Source organism: Mustela erminea, chromosome 21 (assembly GCF_009829155.1).
Source record: "Mustela erminea isolate mMusErm1 chromosome 21, mMusErm1.Pri, whole genome shotgun sequence".
NCBI classification, from domain to species: Eukaryota; Metazoa; Chordata; class Mammalia; order Carnivora; family Mustelidae; genus Mustela; species Mustela erminea.
Genome location: NC_045634.1, coordinates 12,574,972 through 12,591,634, shown reverse-complemented (window position 1 = coordinate 12,591,634; position 16,663 = coordinate 12,574,972). Strand labels below are relative to the sequence as shown.

The window sequence follows — 16,663 nt, the reverse complement described above, 5'->3', positions numbered from 1 at the left end:
AACCATTCCTAAATTTATAGTCACAAGGTTAATTTATGGTTTTTGCTTCTTTTAACAAAACTTGGTACTTATTTCCAAAGAGACTGAATTTTCCTACTTAAAGAGTAAGAGTTTCGTGAATTAAGAACTTGATGTAACTAAGTGATGCTCTAAGTTTATTGTCCAAATCAGTTTGTTCTTGAAAGTTAGAGACTGCAAGGTGTCAGTATTTCTGCTGTGAGGACAGGATAAACTAGGAGTGTCCCTGGAAACCAGGATGTGTGATCATCTTTCTCCTAGCCGGCCTGTGCGTTATATCCAGGCTTCACTCTAGTTTATAATTTTAAATGTCATAAGGCACCACAAACTTATAAAAGATTCTCTTCATTTCTGAAGTGAATATAAATAACCATTGTTCCTTTAAGCTTAATATATGCCCTTACTTTATTCTGTTTTCTAGTTGTGGAAGCAGCATTCTTAACTGCAAACTTCTAGAATGTTGGGGGTGAAAGACTGCATTTATGTTGATTTTTCTTTGCTTACAGGTCATGGACTTAGGGAGTTTCTAATGGCAAGGTGGGAGTTTTTAAGTTAGAAGAGAGTCTAACATCACGTAACCCTCTACATCTCATATTTTAGTGAAGAAAACTGAGGCTAAAAGAAGCCCTTGCCAAAGTCAGTGGCAAATCTGGGAGTGATGCCCATGCCTCTGGAATTCTTGTATAGAATTCTTTTCAGTGGTTGTGATAACAACATCAATAATAGTTAACGCTTTTTTAATTTAAAGATTTTATATATTTATTTGAGAAAGAGAGAGTGTACAAGTGGGGAGGGGCAGGGAGAGGGAGAGAGAATCTGAAGTAGTGCATCACACGTCTTCATCACACAACGCTGAGATCATGACCTGAGCTTTTTTAATTTAAAGATTTTATATATTTATTTGAGAAAGAGAGAGTGTACAAGTGGGGAGGGGCAGGGAGAGGGAGAGAGAATCTGAAGTAGTGCATCACACGTCTTCATCACACAACGCTGAGATCATGACCTGAGCCAAAACCAAGAGTCCCACACTTAACTGACCGAGCCCCCCCAGGTGCCCCAATACTTGAAACTTTTCGAGTGCTTACAGTGTACCATGCATCATGCTCAGCATGTTACACATTGTGTCATCCTTCGGTCTTCGCCATGACTTTATGAGATTGCTGTAATCGTTATCACTTTGCATATGAGGAAACCAAAGCTAGAGTGAAATCACCAGCTCAAAATCTCACATCTACTTAGTGACAAAGGTGGGTTTTGAACTCAGGCATCTGACTTTAAGCCAGTTATTTTTCACTACCATGCTGCTATTTTGCCTGATTTAAAAAATTTTTTTTATTTTTTATTAACATAAAATGTATTATTAACCCCAGGGGTACAGGTCTGTGAATCACCAGGTTTACACACTTTACAGCATTGCCTGATTTTTTAAATTAATTTCTTTAAAAGGTATCCTGTTTCATGTTTATTTTTGTAAGTACATTGCCTATCCACTCATACATTATACTGCTTAGAAAAACAAGCCAAACCCTCTTGCTCTTTGTATCCTGAAAACCTTGGTTTTTCTCTGCATATGCAGTTAAACAAGGATGTTGTTAATGCATTTATTTATAAATTGAGTAAAGCACTTAGAGTGGTTAAAAAAAATGTTTTTGTGAGGGTGAGTATGTGCATGTCCTAAGAGCTTCTAATGTTTAAACTTTCTGTGTGTACGTATGTATATATACACCTGTGTGTATATATATATGTGTGTGTGTGTGTATATATATATATATGTATAAGATTTTTTAGATAAACCAACTTCTCTATTAATTGGTCTCTTTATAAGTTGTTAGGTAGGCATTCTCTAAATTCAGAGAACAGTCTTATTGATAGCCAGAAATCAATGAAGTTAATTTGGGAGTTTCATTTTTAAATAATGAAATTAAAATTTTTAAATAAATTTATTTAAATTGGGGTGCCTGGCTGGCTCAGGCTTGGATGTCTGCCTTCGCTTGGGTCATGATCCCAGGGTTCTGAGATTGAGCCCTGCCTTCTGAGATTGAGCTCTGCTTGGCAGGGAGCCCGCTTCTTTCCCTCTCCCACTCCCCCTCTTGTGTTCCCTCTCTCACTGTGTCACTCTCTCTGTCATATAAATAAATAAAATCTTAAAAAAAAAAATAGGTCCTGGGTTCTACCCCCACATAGGGCTCCCTGCTTAGTGGGAAGCCTGCTTCTCCCTCTCCCACTCCCCCTGCTTGTGTTCACTCTCTCATTGTCTCTCTATCAAGTAAATTAATAAAAAATCTTTAAAAAAAAATAAAATATTTAAATAATATTTAGCAATTTAAGTAAGTACCCAGAATATGAAAGGATAGAATGCAAAAATGCCAATTACCTGGTCACTTTGATTCTGATACCTTTTTTTTTCCATTTTAAAAAACCTACTGCAGGGGCTCCTGGGTGGCTCAGTGGGTTAAAGCCTCTGCCTTCGGCTTGGGTCATGATCCCGGGTCCTGGGATCAAGCCCCACATCAGGCTCGCCACTTGGCGGGGAGCCTGCTTTCCCCTCTCTCTCTCTGCCTGCCTCTGTGCCTACTTGCGATCCCTGTCTGTCAAATAAATAAATAAAATCTTAAAAAAAAAAAAAAACCTACTGCAAACCTAACTTTTTTACTTGAGCTTTGAGATAATTTTTAATTCAGTAAAGCCATATTGATTGTAAAACTAGTTTATAGTGTTAGCAAATTGTATCTTGTTTTCCAAATTCTATAATTGCTTTTTGTATAGTTGTACCTAAATTTTCACTTCCATGGAAGATAATTGCTTAGACTGATTTATGAGGTAGATACAGGGCATCTGGAGAGCTATTTTATGAGGATGTCATTTACTTTACTTGTAATAGACCACAAAAAGTATTTTAAGAAAGTGTGTTCTTGGACATAGAATAGCTAACGATTTAGGAACAACTTGAAGACTTAGTCCTTTTTTTTCTGAATATAAGATAATAACTTGGGGCACCTGGGTGGCTCAGTGGGTTAAGGCCTCTGCCTTCGGCTCAGGTCATGATCCCAGGGTCCTGGGATCGGGCCCCACATCGGGTTCTCTGCTCCACGGGGAGCCTACTTCCTCCTCTCTGTGTCTGCCTCTCTGCCTACTACTTGTGATTTCTGTCTGTCAAATAAAATCTTTAAAAAAAAAAAAGATAATAACTTAATTTATCATAATTCCCCATGATAATAGGAGCACAAATAATGAATCGAGTTTCATGGGAGGTATGTCATTATCTAGTTTAGAATTTCGGAATGATTACATATTCCTGTTTTTCCTAGTAACTGCCGTGTCTCCTGTTTTGGCTGCTAATCCAGTTAAGAAGTCTTTGCTAGACTGAAAATAGAACATGACTTGGTTGCTTAAGGAATCAGTTAATAATGGATGTTTTGTGTTATACATTCTTATGTATAGTATGCCATGATTAACTTAGTAAACTTGACAGAGGTTATCAGGTTATTAAGAGCTTTGCTTCTACATCTGAGAAGCCATAAACCGGTATCTTTAATACAGAAGACAAAAAAAGTCTTAACTGCTTAGTATTGTTAGATTTTCAGTGAATGAAAAGGTTTATAATTTGAGAATTATAGATTAATAAAAAATAAGGCATACCATATCCCTCATTTATATCAGCACTATTACTAATGTAATAAATGTTAAAAATAAAAAATAGTGTAGAGTTAGATCGCTAATAAGTAGGTAGATTGTATTTAGAAATCTTATGGATTTAGTGTTTTATTTAAACTCTTTCTGATTTTTAAAAAGTAAGTGTATTCCAGGGTACATGGGTGGCTCAGCTGGTTAAGCATCTGACTCCAGCTTTTGGCCCAGATCATGATCTTAGGGTCCCTAGATCAAACCCTGCCTTGGATCTGTGCTGGGCAAGGAGCCCGCATGAGGTTCTCTCTCCCAGTGTCCCTCTGCCCAACCCCTTCTGGCGTGTTCGCTTTCTCTCTTTCTCAAAAAAAAAAAAAAAAAAGTATTCCAAAGGTGAGAAACAAGTAAATAGGAAGTTTTCTTTTTCTTCTTTGAAAAAGAGTAATTTTAAAGTTGCATTTTAAACATTATTCCTCTTATAATTGTCATCCAGTCTGTTTGTAAGAAGGCAGTAGAAATGTTGGGAATTAATGAGTGCTCTACTTTTTAAAAAATCAGTTTCATTTCATTCAGGTTCCGATTGTTGCACTTACTGCCACTGCAAGTTCTTCAATCCGGGAAGACATTGTGCGCTGCTTAAACCTGAAGAATCCTCAGATTACCTGTACTGGTTTTGATCGACCAAACTTGTATTTAGAAGTTGGGCGAAAAACAGGAAACATCGTTCAGGATCTTGTCCAATTTCTTATCCGAAAGACAAAGTGAGGATGTCATGTCGATAAATTTTGGTTAACTATTTCCTTATTTTTTCTTTCTTTGTTTTATGAACGTATTTGTTTATTTATTTATTACTTCCTTCTAATGCATATTTAACATATTTCACATTTTGCTTAGCTTTGGTTCAAGTCAAGTGTGATGTTATATAATCAAGACAACAACTGAGAAAATAGCTTAATTTTGAAGGCAGAAAATAATTCTGGTATTTTGGTACTTCATGTTGTTGCTTGAACAGGATGCACACCTTTTTTTTTTTTTTTCTTTTTTAAAGTAAACTTTACGCCCAACATGGGGCTTGAGCTCACAATCCTGAGATCAAGAGTCGCATATCTTACTTACTGAGCCAGCCAGGCATCCCTGCACTCTTAATAATTGACAAGTATGGGGCACCTGGGTGGCTCAGTGGGTTAAAGCCTCTGCCTTTGGCTCGGCTCATGGTCCCAGGGTTCTGGGATTGAGCCCCTAGTTGGGCTCTCTGCTCAGCGGGGAGCCTGTGTCCTCTCTCTCTCTGCCTGCCTCTCTGCCTACTTGTGATCTCTGTCAAATAAATAAATAAAATCTTAAAAAAAAAAAAAACAGTTGGCAAGTAAACAGTAAAAACAACTGAGTCTTTTAAATGAATTTTCTTTAGCTCACTAATTATATGACTAATTGAGTATTAGGGAATTTTAAAAGTCATCTTAATAATAAACATTTTTGAGCCCTTGTTATGTGCCAGGGACTATCCTAGGTGCTTTATATAAATGATCTGGTAATTCTTATAACTGCTTAGTAAGCTACATACTATTTTCTTTATTTTATTTTATTTTATTTTTTATTTTTTTTTTTTTATTCATTTATTTGAGAGAGAGAGAGAGTATGAGAGGAGAGAGGTCAGTGGGAGAAACAGACTCCCTGGCAAGCAGAGAGCCCGATGTGGGACTCGATCCCGGGACTCCAGGATCATGACCTGAGCCAAAGGCAATTGCCCAACCAACTGAGCCACCCAGGCGCCCCCATACTATTTTCATTTTACTGAAGAAGAAGCTGTCTCTAGTACTTTTTCCTGTTTCTTTTGTTTGGACACATTTTATATGTATACTAAGAAGCTTTCCTTTGTTTTATCTCCCTGATCTGTCTTCTTGGTGAAAAGCTTATAACTGTCATGTTACGAAATGTGTTTTTAAATCAGGTACATGAAAATAGGGTGCTTGGGTGGCTCAGTTGGTTTAAGTGACTGCCTTCGACTCAGGGTATGGTCCTGCAGTCCCAGGATCGGGCCCCACATCAGGATCACTTCTCAGTGGGGAGAGTGCTTCTCCCTCTGACCCTCCCTGATCTTGTGTTCTCTCTCTCTTATTCCTCTTTCTCAAATAAGTAAATAAATAAAATCTTAAAAAAAAAAATGAATACATGTGAATAATGTTTGACCTACCAGCACAAACACAAAACAAGTCTGGGCAAATAGTTTAAATAACATCAATAGTATTTTCCTGAAGGACTCCTGGGCTTCTTTAGGATGACTTTAAATGTTGGATTTTCTATTGGCATAATTGTACTATATTCAGATTAAAACAAGAAAGTAATGGGGGTGCCTGGCTGACTCTGACGGTAGAGCATGTGACTCTTGATCTTGGGATTTTGAGTTTGAGCCTCTCATCGGGTGTTAAGACTACTTAAAAACAAAATCTTAAAAAAATAAAAAATAAAACAAGAAAGTAATGGCTGTATTGAGTACTTGCACAGCTCTGGTGATCTCTCTGAAGTGAGTACTCATTGTACTTCACTTCCCTTTATCCTAATCTTTGATCCTTTTCCGTCCATATTATTTTCAATTTCTGTGACTTTCCCCTAATAACCTTCTCCTTTTTGAAACTGTTTACCTTTTTGTGTGTGTGACATTGTGACATTTTATCTTTTCTGACTCTATTGTCCTTTTATGTTTTCTTCTCACCATTTTTCATGTTAATTATACTAGTGGAGGTCTCTTAGCCTAGACTGTTATCATGTCCCTGACTAGACCTCCCTCCTCCTCAGTGTTCCTTGCATTCTAGACACAGTTGTCAGATTCATCATCTGAAAGCACAGCCCTGAGTCTTGGCATTCCTCTCCGGTGCCTCCCTCTTTCCTGTGGACTAACAGCAAGACTCCTTAGCCTAACATCCAAGACCATCTGAGACTTTTGTATTTGTGACAGTGGTTTTTCCAAGATCAAAGCAAGAAAGATTTTGCACCCATTTTCAGTCCTCCAGGAGTTATGGTAGCACCAACCACTGCGAGTCAGAATGCTTCCCGTAGACTTTAGGAATAGAAATTATCCCCTTAACAAGCAATAGTTAGATGAAGGGTTATTAAGACTTCAGAGTGTTGCCTTTTCTTTCTATTTCTTCTCTTTATTTAATTTTGCCATTTTTTCCCTATTCATTGGGCCAACTTGTTTGTTAAATTCTGACCTTATTTGTTTTCTATACTCAGGATACATTGAAATTGAATAGGCAAGCCTCTCTCATCCATCTAATTTGGTGGTTAGATGAAGATAGATTTCTTTCCTTGCAGGAAATTATTGGGAGGAAATAACAATGTTTAGTAAACCACTTGGTGAAGTAATGAATCCTTTTGTAATAGAGATAAAATTTTATTCCTCTGATTTCTCTACTAAGTTTAAATGTTCGTGTATTTTCTACTTTTTTTAAATGTAAAACTTGATACATGGTCTTAGTATCAATTTGAACACTATAGAAATATGTCAGGTAAGAATACTGAGATCTTCCGGTTCTGTTCTTCATTTATCACTGTTCATAAATGATCACTATTTGGGCATTGAGCTTTATACCCTTCTTTTCTCTAACTGTGCTGTGCAGATATGCACTTCCAGTTTTTATTGTTAACTTTATGCGGGAGTAGTTACGGAGTAATTCCATATTTTAGACAGTATTTTCCTTTGATTTGAAGTGTCTTTGCTAAGATACAGGTTAAAATCTCTGGTTATGAGAGATAGATGTGTTTCCTCTTTCTCCCTTTAGTTCTATCAATTTTTGTTTCATGTGTTAAAGCTCTGTTAATTGGGGGCGCCTGGGTGGCTCATTGGGTTAAGGCCTCTGCCTTCGGCTCACGTCATGATCCCAGGGTCCTGGGATTGAGCCCCGCGTCAGGCTCTCTGCTCTTTGGGGAGCTTGCTTCTTCCTCTCTCTCTGCCTGCCTCTCTGACTACTTGTGATCTCTGTCTGTCCAATAAATAAATAAAACCTTTAAAAAAAAAAAAAGCTCTGTTAATTAGTACAGACATATTTAGGATTTTTATATCTTCAGTACATGGAAACTTTTATCATTATTAAGAAAAAGTATTTTTGCTATCTTTCTGCATAATGTGATTTTTTAAAATTAGGGCCCTAATATGTAGGATATTACAGTGTTCACATTTTAGCAAAAAATTTTTCTTCTTTGAGAAATGTTTTTAAAATGATGATAGTTTTGTGAGGGGCGCCGGGGCGGGCTCCGTCAGTTTAAGCTCTGACTCTTGGTTTTAGCTGTGGTCATGATCTCATGGGTTGTGGTGTCCAGCCCTCTGTCAGCCTCCGGGCTCAGCAGGGAGTCTGCTTAGGGATTCTCTCCCTCTGTCCCTCCCACCACTTGTGCTCTCTTTTTCTCTTGCTCAAATACATAAATCTTTAAAAAAAAATGATAGTTTTGTGTATTAAAAAACTTTGTAATTTTTCTCTTTTATTTTACTGCTGGACATTTTGTTATGGAAGCCCATTTGGTCACTGTAAAAAATTGCTTTGAGTAGATGATTCAGTAAAACTTGTGGAGTCAAATTATTGCCTATTTTTTCCCCTCTATTTAAGTTTTCAATGACTTTTGCCATAGTCCTTCTTAAAGGTTTTTAGATACAGTAATTTTTTATTGCTTGCTTAATATTTCATAGTATGAATGTACATAATGATGAACATTTACTTTTCACTAATACAGTTCTGTTGTGAATATTTGTGTATATGTGTCTTTTGGCAGATATTTGTAAAATAAATTCCTAAAGTTGAAATTATATCAGAATATATGCATTAAAAATTAAAATTTTTCCCAAATCTAAAATAATACAGTTTTAATATTGGTTAAGTTGGCATAAATGAATATATTCATGTAAATGAATATATTGAGGCATTAAATAAATGTTCTTTGGAAACCATCCTTTGCATTTTTAATAAATAAGCACAGGATTCTAAAACAGAGTTTCGAACAGATGTTGTCTGTAGTAGTCCCAAGATTACTAATAAATGCTTCTTTGAACTATAAAAATGATCTTTAATATTACAAAAAAGTTACTGTTTTTCTAGTAAACATACATAGAAACTCAATTTTTTGATCATGAGAAAGAGTAAGACTATTCTCCTATGTAAATATTCACTTACCTTTCTTATGTAAATGAAGACTAATCCTTCATCTAGTGCTTTGCATTCTAAAAGTATGGAAATTGAATTTCCAGTAGCTTGTTAAGTTTTTATCAAGGTTTTGCTTAAATAAATTTGTCTCTGGTTTTAACTTTAAGTTGAACAAAAGATGAGTCGAAGGTGTTTGGGATTTAATATAATTCATTTCCACATTTGACTTTCCACATTTTTATGTAATTAAATGTATCATTGTTTTCTTTTCTTTTTTTTTTTTTTTTTAAAGATTTTATTTATTTGACACAGAGAGTTCACAAGTAGGCAGAGAGGCAGGCAGGCAGAGAGAGAGAGAGAGAGAGAGGAGGAAGCAGGCTCACTGCCGAGCAGAGAGCCCGATGCGGGACTCGATCCCAGGACCCTGAGATCATGACCTGAGCCGAAGGCAGCGGCTTAACCCACTGAGCCACCCAGGCGCCCGTATCATTGTTTTCTATATGCTTTCTTTTTATAGTGTTTTACTGAAAAGAAAATTAATTAAAATTTAACAAATGAAATTTAAAGTTTTAAAAAGAAAGGGGAAATTAAATAAGGTAATCTCAAACTGAGATTATTTATATATATATTTATATATTTATATGTTTTTGTTCTTTTGTTTGTGTGTGTTTGTTTATTTGATTTTAGTACCACCTGGGAATTTGAGGGTCCAACTATCATCTATTGTCCTTCCAGAAAAATGACAGAACAAGTTACAGCTGAACTTAAGAAACTGAACTTAGCCTGTGGAACATACCATGCAGGCTTGAGTGTTAAATCAAGGAGAGAGGTTCATCATAGTTTCATGAGAGATGAAATTCAGGTATGAAGATCCATCATCATTACTCTCTATTCCCCATGGAAACCGATGTTTCTCTAATATTTATTTCCCATATCTTTATCTTCTATCTTGTTTGTGTTGAGTGTAAAGAAGTTTCTTTCAAAGGGAATTAATGTATAATATGGTGACAGGTGAACAGACCATTGCAGGTGATTACATAGAGCAGGCTGCACATAGTGCTTAGTAGGTACATAGAGGAAGAAATGCTCGCTGTTAAGGTAGCTTCTGTTGTGATGATCCAACCAGGAAGAAGCAGTTTGAGCACAGAATCTGAACAAGTAAGTGGAAGCGTGTTGGGTATGTGAGGCCAGTGTGTGATAAGGGCAAAGGGCTTGGTTATGGAATTCCCAGGAAAGGGACTAGCATTTGCAAAGACACTGTGGTAGGAAAGTGCATACTGGGTTTAGGAAACTGGGAATAGTTTGAAATGGTTGGAGAGAAAGAGAGTATGGAATAGGATTGGTACAAAGTACAGATTGAAGAGGCAGGGAAGAACTGTTAGAGACTCACAGGAAAAAAGTTGAATGGGTTGGTTCGCCAGGTTATGGAGAAGGGCCTTAAAATTTGCAAAGAGGCAGGCTGGGATTGATGTAATGTACCTGTAGTTTTTCTAGACCACTGTAGCCGTAGAATTTTTAATTTAAATTTTCATTTAATTTTTTAATTCATTTTTATCTGATAGGTAAGACAAATCAAAGTGGATTAATTCTTGTCGAAGTTGATGTGAGGGAGAAAGAGATCCAAGAGGCTTCCATTCTCCCAAGACAGTCCCTGGGGGTATTCTATAATTCTCAGAGCTCCACAGAATAGCATTTGAAAACCATTATGACAGACTAATGTGTGTTTTTGAGCAAGATCATAGTATCATAGAAACATTAGATTAACAGCCCTAAGCAGGATTGATTTGAAGAGGAAAGACTGAAGGAAGAAAGGGAATCAGTGAAGTCACTGTGAAGTGTTCTAGCTGAGATTGCTGTAATGATTGAAATAATGTAATAATTCCAATCTGAAGTGATTGGAATCCTGGTTTAGTGGGTGTCATGCAGAATATTTAGGAGGACTTAAATTCAGACCATGTTGGAAGGTTTACAGCTTCATGCTGTCAGTATCCTATCCAAAGTCTATTATTGCAAGCCTGTGGACTAGGCCTCCTCTGAAGCTGAGACGTGAACTTAACTTCTGCTTTGCATTTTCTGCTCTGAAGGTCTTCCATTTCTTTTCTGTCCAGTTCTGTAGTTGGTAATGATCCTCAAACCAACATTGTTCAAACAACTTACCCCAAGTATGGTTCATATGCACTATAAAGTTCACTATGCACTATCATGCTATAATGCATACTTACCTAAAAGCATTCTTTTTCTTTCTCTTTTTTCTAAAGATAGGAACAGTTATCACAGTTGCTTAGAATAGAGTTACCTAAATTCTAAAATGTTTATAGTTTTATTATCTCAGGAGTTTGAAAATTATCAGATAAAATTTATTGGCTGTTGCTTACTGAATCTTAACAATTGATGTTCGAGCCATTAACTGATCAATGATTTCTTTCATCTTGATTTATTATTAATTACTCATTTAGGTAGAAGCATCTCTTACAGATATAAGAGATTATAAACTTTCTCTGTTATATTGTGAGGGGAGACTTCGTTGGATGCATCTGGTTTTGCTACCCACGTTCAGCTTCAGTGAAACATTGGTGCTTTGAAATATGGCTTTAAAAACCTCACAGTGATCACCAGTTATACCTAATACCTATAAAGGTGTTATATGTATGTGCCACAGTATTTTCCCTTTCTGTGGCAGGATGCCAAAAAGTTTTATGCACATTAGGAAAATTAATAAATTAGTATTGATGCTGTCACCCTAGCGACATTAGGGGTCCTGTTGTATCTGACAACTGGCCTCAATGTACTCCTTTTTTGCTATTATAATAAATTGTAAGCTTCACATTTGCATCAAGAGTCCTCAGACACCTCCTGAAGATGATAAAAATACATTTCCTCATCTATATAGAATAGTCTGGTGCTCGTGGAATTGATTACTTGCCATTGAGTATTTATTGAGTGCCTACTAAATGCATATATGCATAGAATTCTAGATGTTCACTCTACTGTCTTTCTGAAGTTGATTTATACTTCGGTGTGGGCCTGAAAGTAGAGCTCACTTCCCAAGCTCTTCATATCTTGAGTCGACTGATAAGTAGAATCTTACTATTTTCTATTTTATAATTTTAGAAAAAATTTTTTTTCTTACTGTTCTTAACCAAATCTAACCATATTCAAATATAGATTAGCATTTTTAGACTGTGACCATTCATTCTTACTTTTAGTCCTGATTTTGTTACATGTTCTTTTGTATTTCATTTGCTTTCTTAAGGTCTCAGATTCTTTTCTTTCTGAGACGAGTCTGTGAAATAAATTACTTGATAAAATACTTTCTTTTCAATGGAGAGTTAATAATGGTATTTTGAACATCATGTCTTTAGAAGAGGGTGAAAAACAGTGTCATAAATGTGCCTGACTGGATCAGTCACTAGAGCATGCGACTCTTGATCCCGGAGTTGTAGATACCAAGCCCCATGTCAGGTGTAGAGATTACTTAAAAATAAGATCTTAAAAAAAAAACAAACCAGGATCATATGGTGAAAATTAGATCTTCAAAGTTCTCACCACACACACATATACTATGTACACACTTACAAATGCTAACTATGGGAAGTAATGGATGTGATAAGTAACTTTATGTGATGGATGTGATAAGTAACTTTATTACTTTATAAGTAATCATTTCACAGTGTATACGTGTATCAAATTATCAGATTATGCATCTTAAATTTACACAGTGTTATATGTCAACTAAGCTGGAAGAAAATTGAATCAAATACATTTTTAAAGACCTTAAAATTATTGTGTTGCTTATTCACTTTCAAATACAGCAAAATGGCCTAGATTTATTCACTCAAAGCTTTTTCTTTTAAGATTTTATTTTTAAGTAATCTCTACATCCATTTTCAGGCTTGAACTCAAAACCCCAAGATTAAGAGTCAGTGCTTTACCAACTGAGCAGCCAGGCACCCCTTAAAGCTTTTTCTTAATAAATTTCTATTTCAAAGTTTTTTTCCCTTCACTTTTCTTATATTTCCTTTTATCTATTTAGTATTTTCTTTTTCTTTCTTCCTCTCTGCCCCCTTCTTTCTGTCTTTCTTATATTCTTGGTCCATCTTAATAGATTTTTGTAATAGTACTTTAACTTTTATTGGTTATACAGGCACCATTTAAAATACTAGCTACTTCCTCAGTGTTTACAATGGGAACATAAGCGCCTCCTTTCTTCCCCACTTCTGTCTCCTATTTTCATCTCTCTTAGTTTATTCTTTTGCTGTTCACCACTAGATTGTGCAGTGATTTGCTTTTACTGTTACTACTTAGTTTTTATTTATTAGATTTTTAAAATTTATTATTAGTTTTCATTTATTAGATGTAGGCATCGTCTATTGACTTCCCACTATGAGGAGTGAGTTTATCTCCCTTTCATACCCCTTCCTGCCCTGTTCATGTATTTCTAACCCCCATTCCTCCCAACATTAACATAATTTGGTTAGATCGATGTATATATATTTCTCTGTAAATGTTTTTTTTATCTCTAAGCCATGCAGTAAATTATAGTTACTTTTATTGCACATCTTCTTTTACTGTTAATACTTTAAAAATTTTTTTAGTTTTTTTAATATTCTTATCACTCATTCTTCTCTAAAACTTCTCCCAATGATGTAAATATCATTTCAGTATGCTCATATATGTTAGGAATCTTTTAAAGTTGCAGAGATAAATTCATGTTCCGTTTTACCATCTTTAATGAGAAGTTTCCTTCCATCTGGAATAATGCTAGAAAATATTTAGATACTTTAGATATTTAGATACTTGGTAAGGACTCTTGAAACTTCATAATAACATGAAGTCCCTTTTAATATAGTAAGTATTTTAAGAATCTATTTTGTGTCTTGTACTCACTCATAGGTGTTCAGGGAGACCACTTTAGTTGCTACTTTTTATAGGGAGGAAATAGAAATCCTATTTTAGGGTTACCAATCTCTAATTCATAAATTGGGCAGATAATCTTTTGATCTGTAAGTGTTGATTGAAATTATATTAAATTCAGTTTCTTGTCAGGGACTTTAGTTAATGAGCTAATTATTACTCTTGCCAAAAGGTAAAGATGTCAGCTTTGGGTTCTGCTACATACTTGTCAAACTGTGTTGTTATTTATTCTCAGTGTGTTATAGCTACCATAGCTTTTGGAATGGGCATTAATAAAGCCGACATTCGCAAAGTCATTCATTATGGTGCTCCTAAAGAAATGGAATCGTATTACCAGGAGATTGGGAGAGCTGGCCGTGATGGGCTTCAGAGTTCTTGTCATGTACTGTGGGCTCCAGCAGACATTAACTTAAACAGGTAAAACCATTTATTGCTTTTACTTTTGCAGATTTCTTTCTTTCCGTATAAGCTTTGAAAGTATTTTGAAGCTGCATCCAAAATTCCAAGTAATGTGTATAAGTGCATTTAAAACCAACAAAACAGAGGACATGTAAGAACCTTTGTGGTTAAGTGTTGCCACCCAGAGATGACCTGATTTCAGCTATACCTCATCTAGTGTGAAGAATTAACTCAATCAGGACTATACTGGGAATGGAACATGGATCCTATGGGAGCTTTCCTAATATTGTGCATGGACAAACTTTTTCTCCCCAGGTCCTCTCGAGTTTTGATATGTCTGCAGCCATAGTTTTATTCAGATAGCATTTATTTTGTTATTGGTTCTTTTTTTCTGTGCTACAATGGTGCTCATTCCAAGTGAATTTTACTATTTGACTCTCTTTACCATTTGTTTCTTTTGTTAGTTCTGTGAAAGCATACAGCTCTCCTTGATTGTGTGTGAATACTCATGTTGCACTATAGCTAGCCATTCATTGTACTGATTGACAGCCATGAAAAACATTAAGTGTTCAGTTAAATGTAGGAAGATCGTTCTACTTAAACATGAAGCAAGTCTTTTATTGGTACTTGAGTTCTATGAGATGTATACTGGAATGGAAAACTTCATCTTGCAAAAATTTCAGGGGCAGGGTTTAGCAACTGTTGCCCTTATCCATAGGAGGATAAAATCTCAGGGAAAAAAACCCTATATATGGTAATTGATGTGGCTGTTAAGATGAGTTATTTTCAAAATTCACATCCACGTTGCTGAATATTTATTTATTTATTTTTTTTTTTTTTTTTTTTTTTTTTTTTTTAATATTTTATTTATTTATTTGACAGAGAGAGAAATCACAAGTAGGCGGAGAGTCAGGCAGAGAGAGAGAGAGAAGCAGGCTCCCGCTGAGCAAAGAGCCCGATGCGGGGCTCGATCCCAGGACACTGAGATCATGACCTGAGCCGAAGGCAGCGGCTTAATCCACTGAGCCACCCAGGCGCCCCCCACGTTGCTGAATAAATTGAGCTCTTGCATGGACATATTAGCTCGTATTATTAAAATGATGAGAGTACCTATCCAATAGAGTTTTTATTTTTATTCATCATTCAGCAATGTTTTGTTCTGAGTGCCCGCTATGTTTTAAGCATTATGATCTATGCTGGGGATACAGTGATAAATAAAAACAGATATGGTGCCTGCTCTCAGAGAGCTCTCAGAGAATATAATGGAAATGGCAGATCTTAATCACAGATTCAGTGATTCTGTATGTACATACAGAGTATGTACCCACAACTCTAGATACATAGGATTCGTTGTGTTTGACAATTTCAATAACCAAAAGAGTTTTTAAAAGGGATTATGCAAATCTTTATAAAAATTACAGCTGTGTTAAGTACTTTGATGGACAGTTGAATTGTAAGTAAGAATATACTAGATTGCGTATTTACCAAGTTAAAAAGTTCAGGTTAAGTCTTCCTTCAAGAAGTGATAGGGTGAGTTATGAAAGAAGAACAGGGATTAATAAGATAAAAACATTTGGTGTAAATCTTAAGGTCTTTAAAGAATAGTGATAGCTTTTGTTTCTTAACACAGAGTTAATAAAACCATCCCCTTAAACAGAACAATTATTGTTTTTCTTTTGACGGTTGCCTATGTAAAAGCTTTTTATAAACTAAAATAACTGGGATAGAGAACAGGTCTATCTGATGCTATTAAATTTAGGGTTGTATCAAACATATGTTGATTCTTACCAATTCTCATTTATTTATTTATTGTACTAGAGGTGCTGAACACTTAACAGCCAGAGTTTTATACTATGACTATGCAGGTTCATCAGTAGATATAGTTGCTATTTATTTGGGTCTCAAAAGATACTTTATTTTTTTATTATTATTTTTTTAAATTTATTTTTTAAATTTATTTTCAGTGTTCCAGAATTCATTATTTATGCACCACACCCAGTGCTCCATGCAATACGTGCCCTCCACAAAACCCACCACCAGGCTCACCCAGTTTCCCACTCCTCTCCCTTCCAAAACCCTCAGTTAGTTCCTCAGAGTGCACAGTCTCTCATGGTTTGTCTTCCCCTCCAATTTCCCCCAACTCCCTTCTCCTCTCCATCTCCCCATGTCCTCCGTGTTATTCCTTATGCTCCACAAATAAGTGAAACCATATGATAATTGACTTTCTCTGCTTAACTTATTTCACTCAGCATAATCTCTTGCAGTCTCATCCATGTTGATACAAAAGTTGGGTATTCATCCTTTCTGATGGAGCCATAATACTTCATAGTATATATGGACCATATCTTCTTTATCCATTTGTCTGTTGAAGGCATCTTGGTTTCAAAAGATATTTTAAATGGTTATCTCTTTAAGATTTCACAGAAGTAATAGTGTTTAGTGATCAAATAATGGTGGCAGAAAACTTATACTTGAATTTTAGTAAAGACAGGTTGTTTTTTGCATCCATCCTAGGAGAAATACTAAACCTACAGGGTTAATCATGATAAAAGAGAATTTAGTGAGGATTTAGGACA

At 35.7% G+C, this 16,663-nt stretch overlaps 1 protein-coding gene across 7 annotated transcripts in view; it reads left to right on the top strand.

The window, feature by feature from the left end:
• WRN (WRN RecQ like helicase) overlaps positions 1-16,663 on the top strand; it is a 143,545-nt gene that overhangs the window by 78,433 nt on the left and 48,449 nt on the right. For all 7 annotated transcript variants that reach the window (XM_032328821.1, XM_032328820.1, XM_032328822.1 and 4 more), the window contains 3 exons: positions 4,216-4,403; positions 9,462-9,636; positions 13,924-14,105. In XM_032328821.1, the coding sequence (XP_032184712.1) occupies positions 4,216-4,403; positions 9,462-9,636; positions 13,924-14,105 (545 nt within the window). The remainder of the gene's footprint in view (positions 1-4,215; positions 4,404-9,461; positions 9,637-13,923; positions 14,106-16,663) is intronic.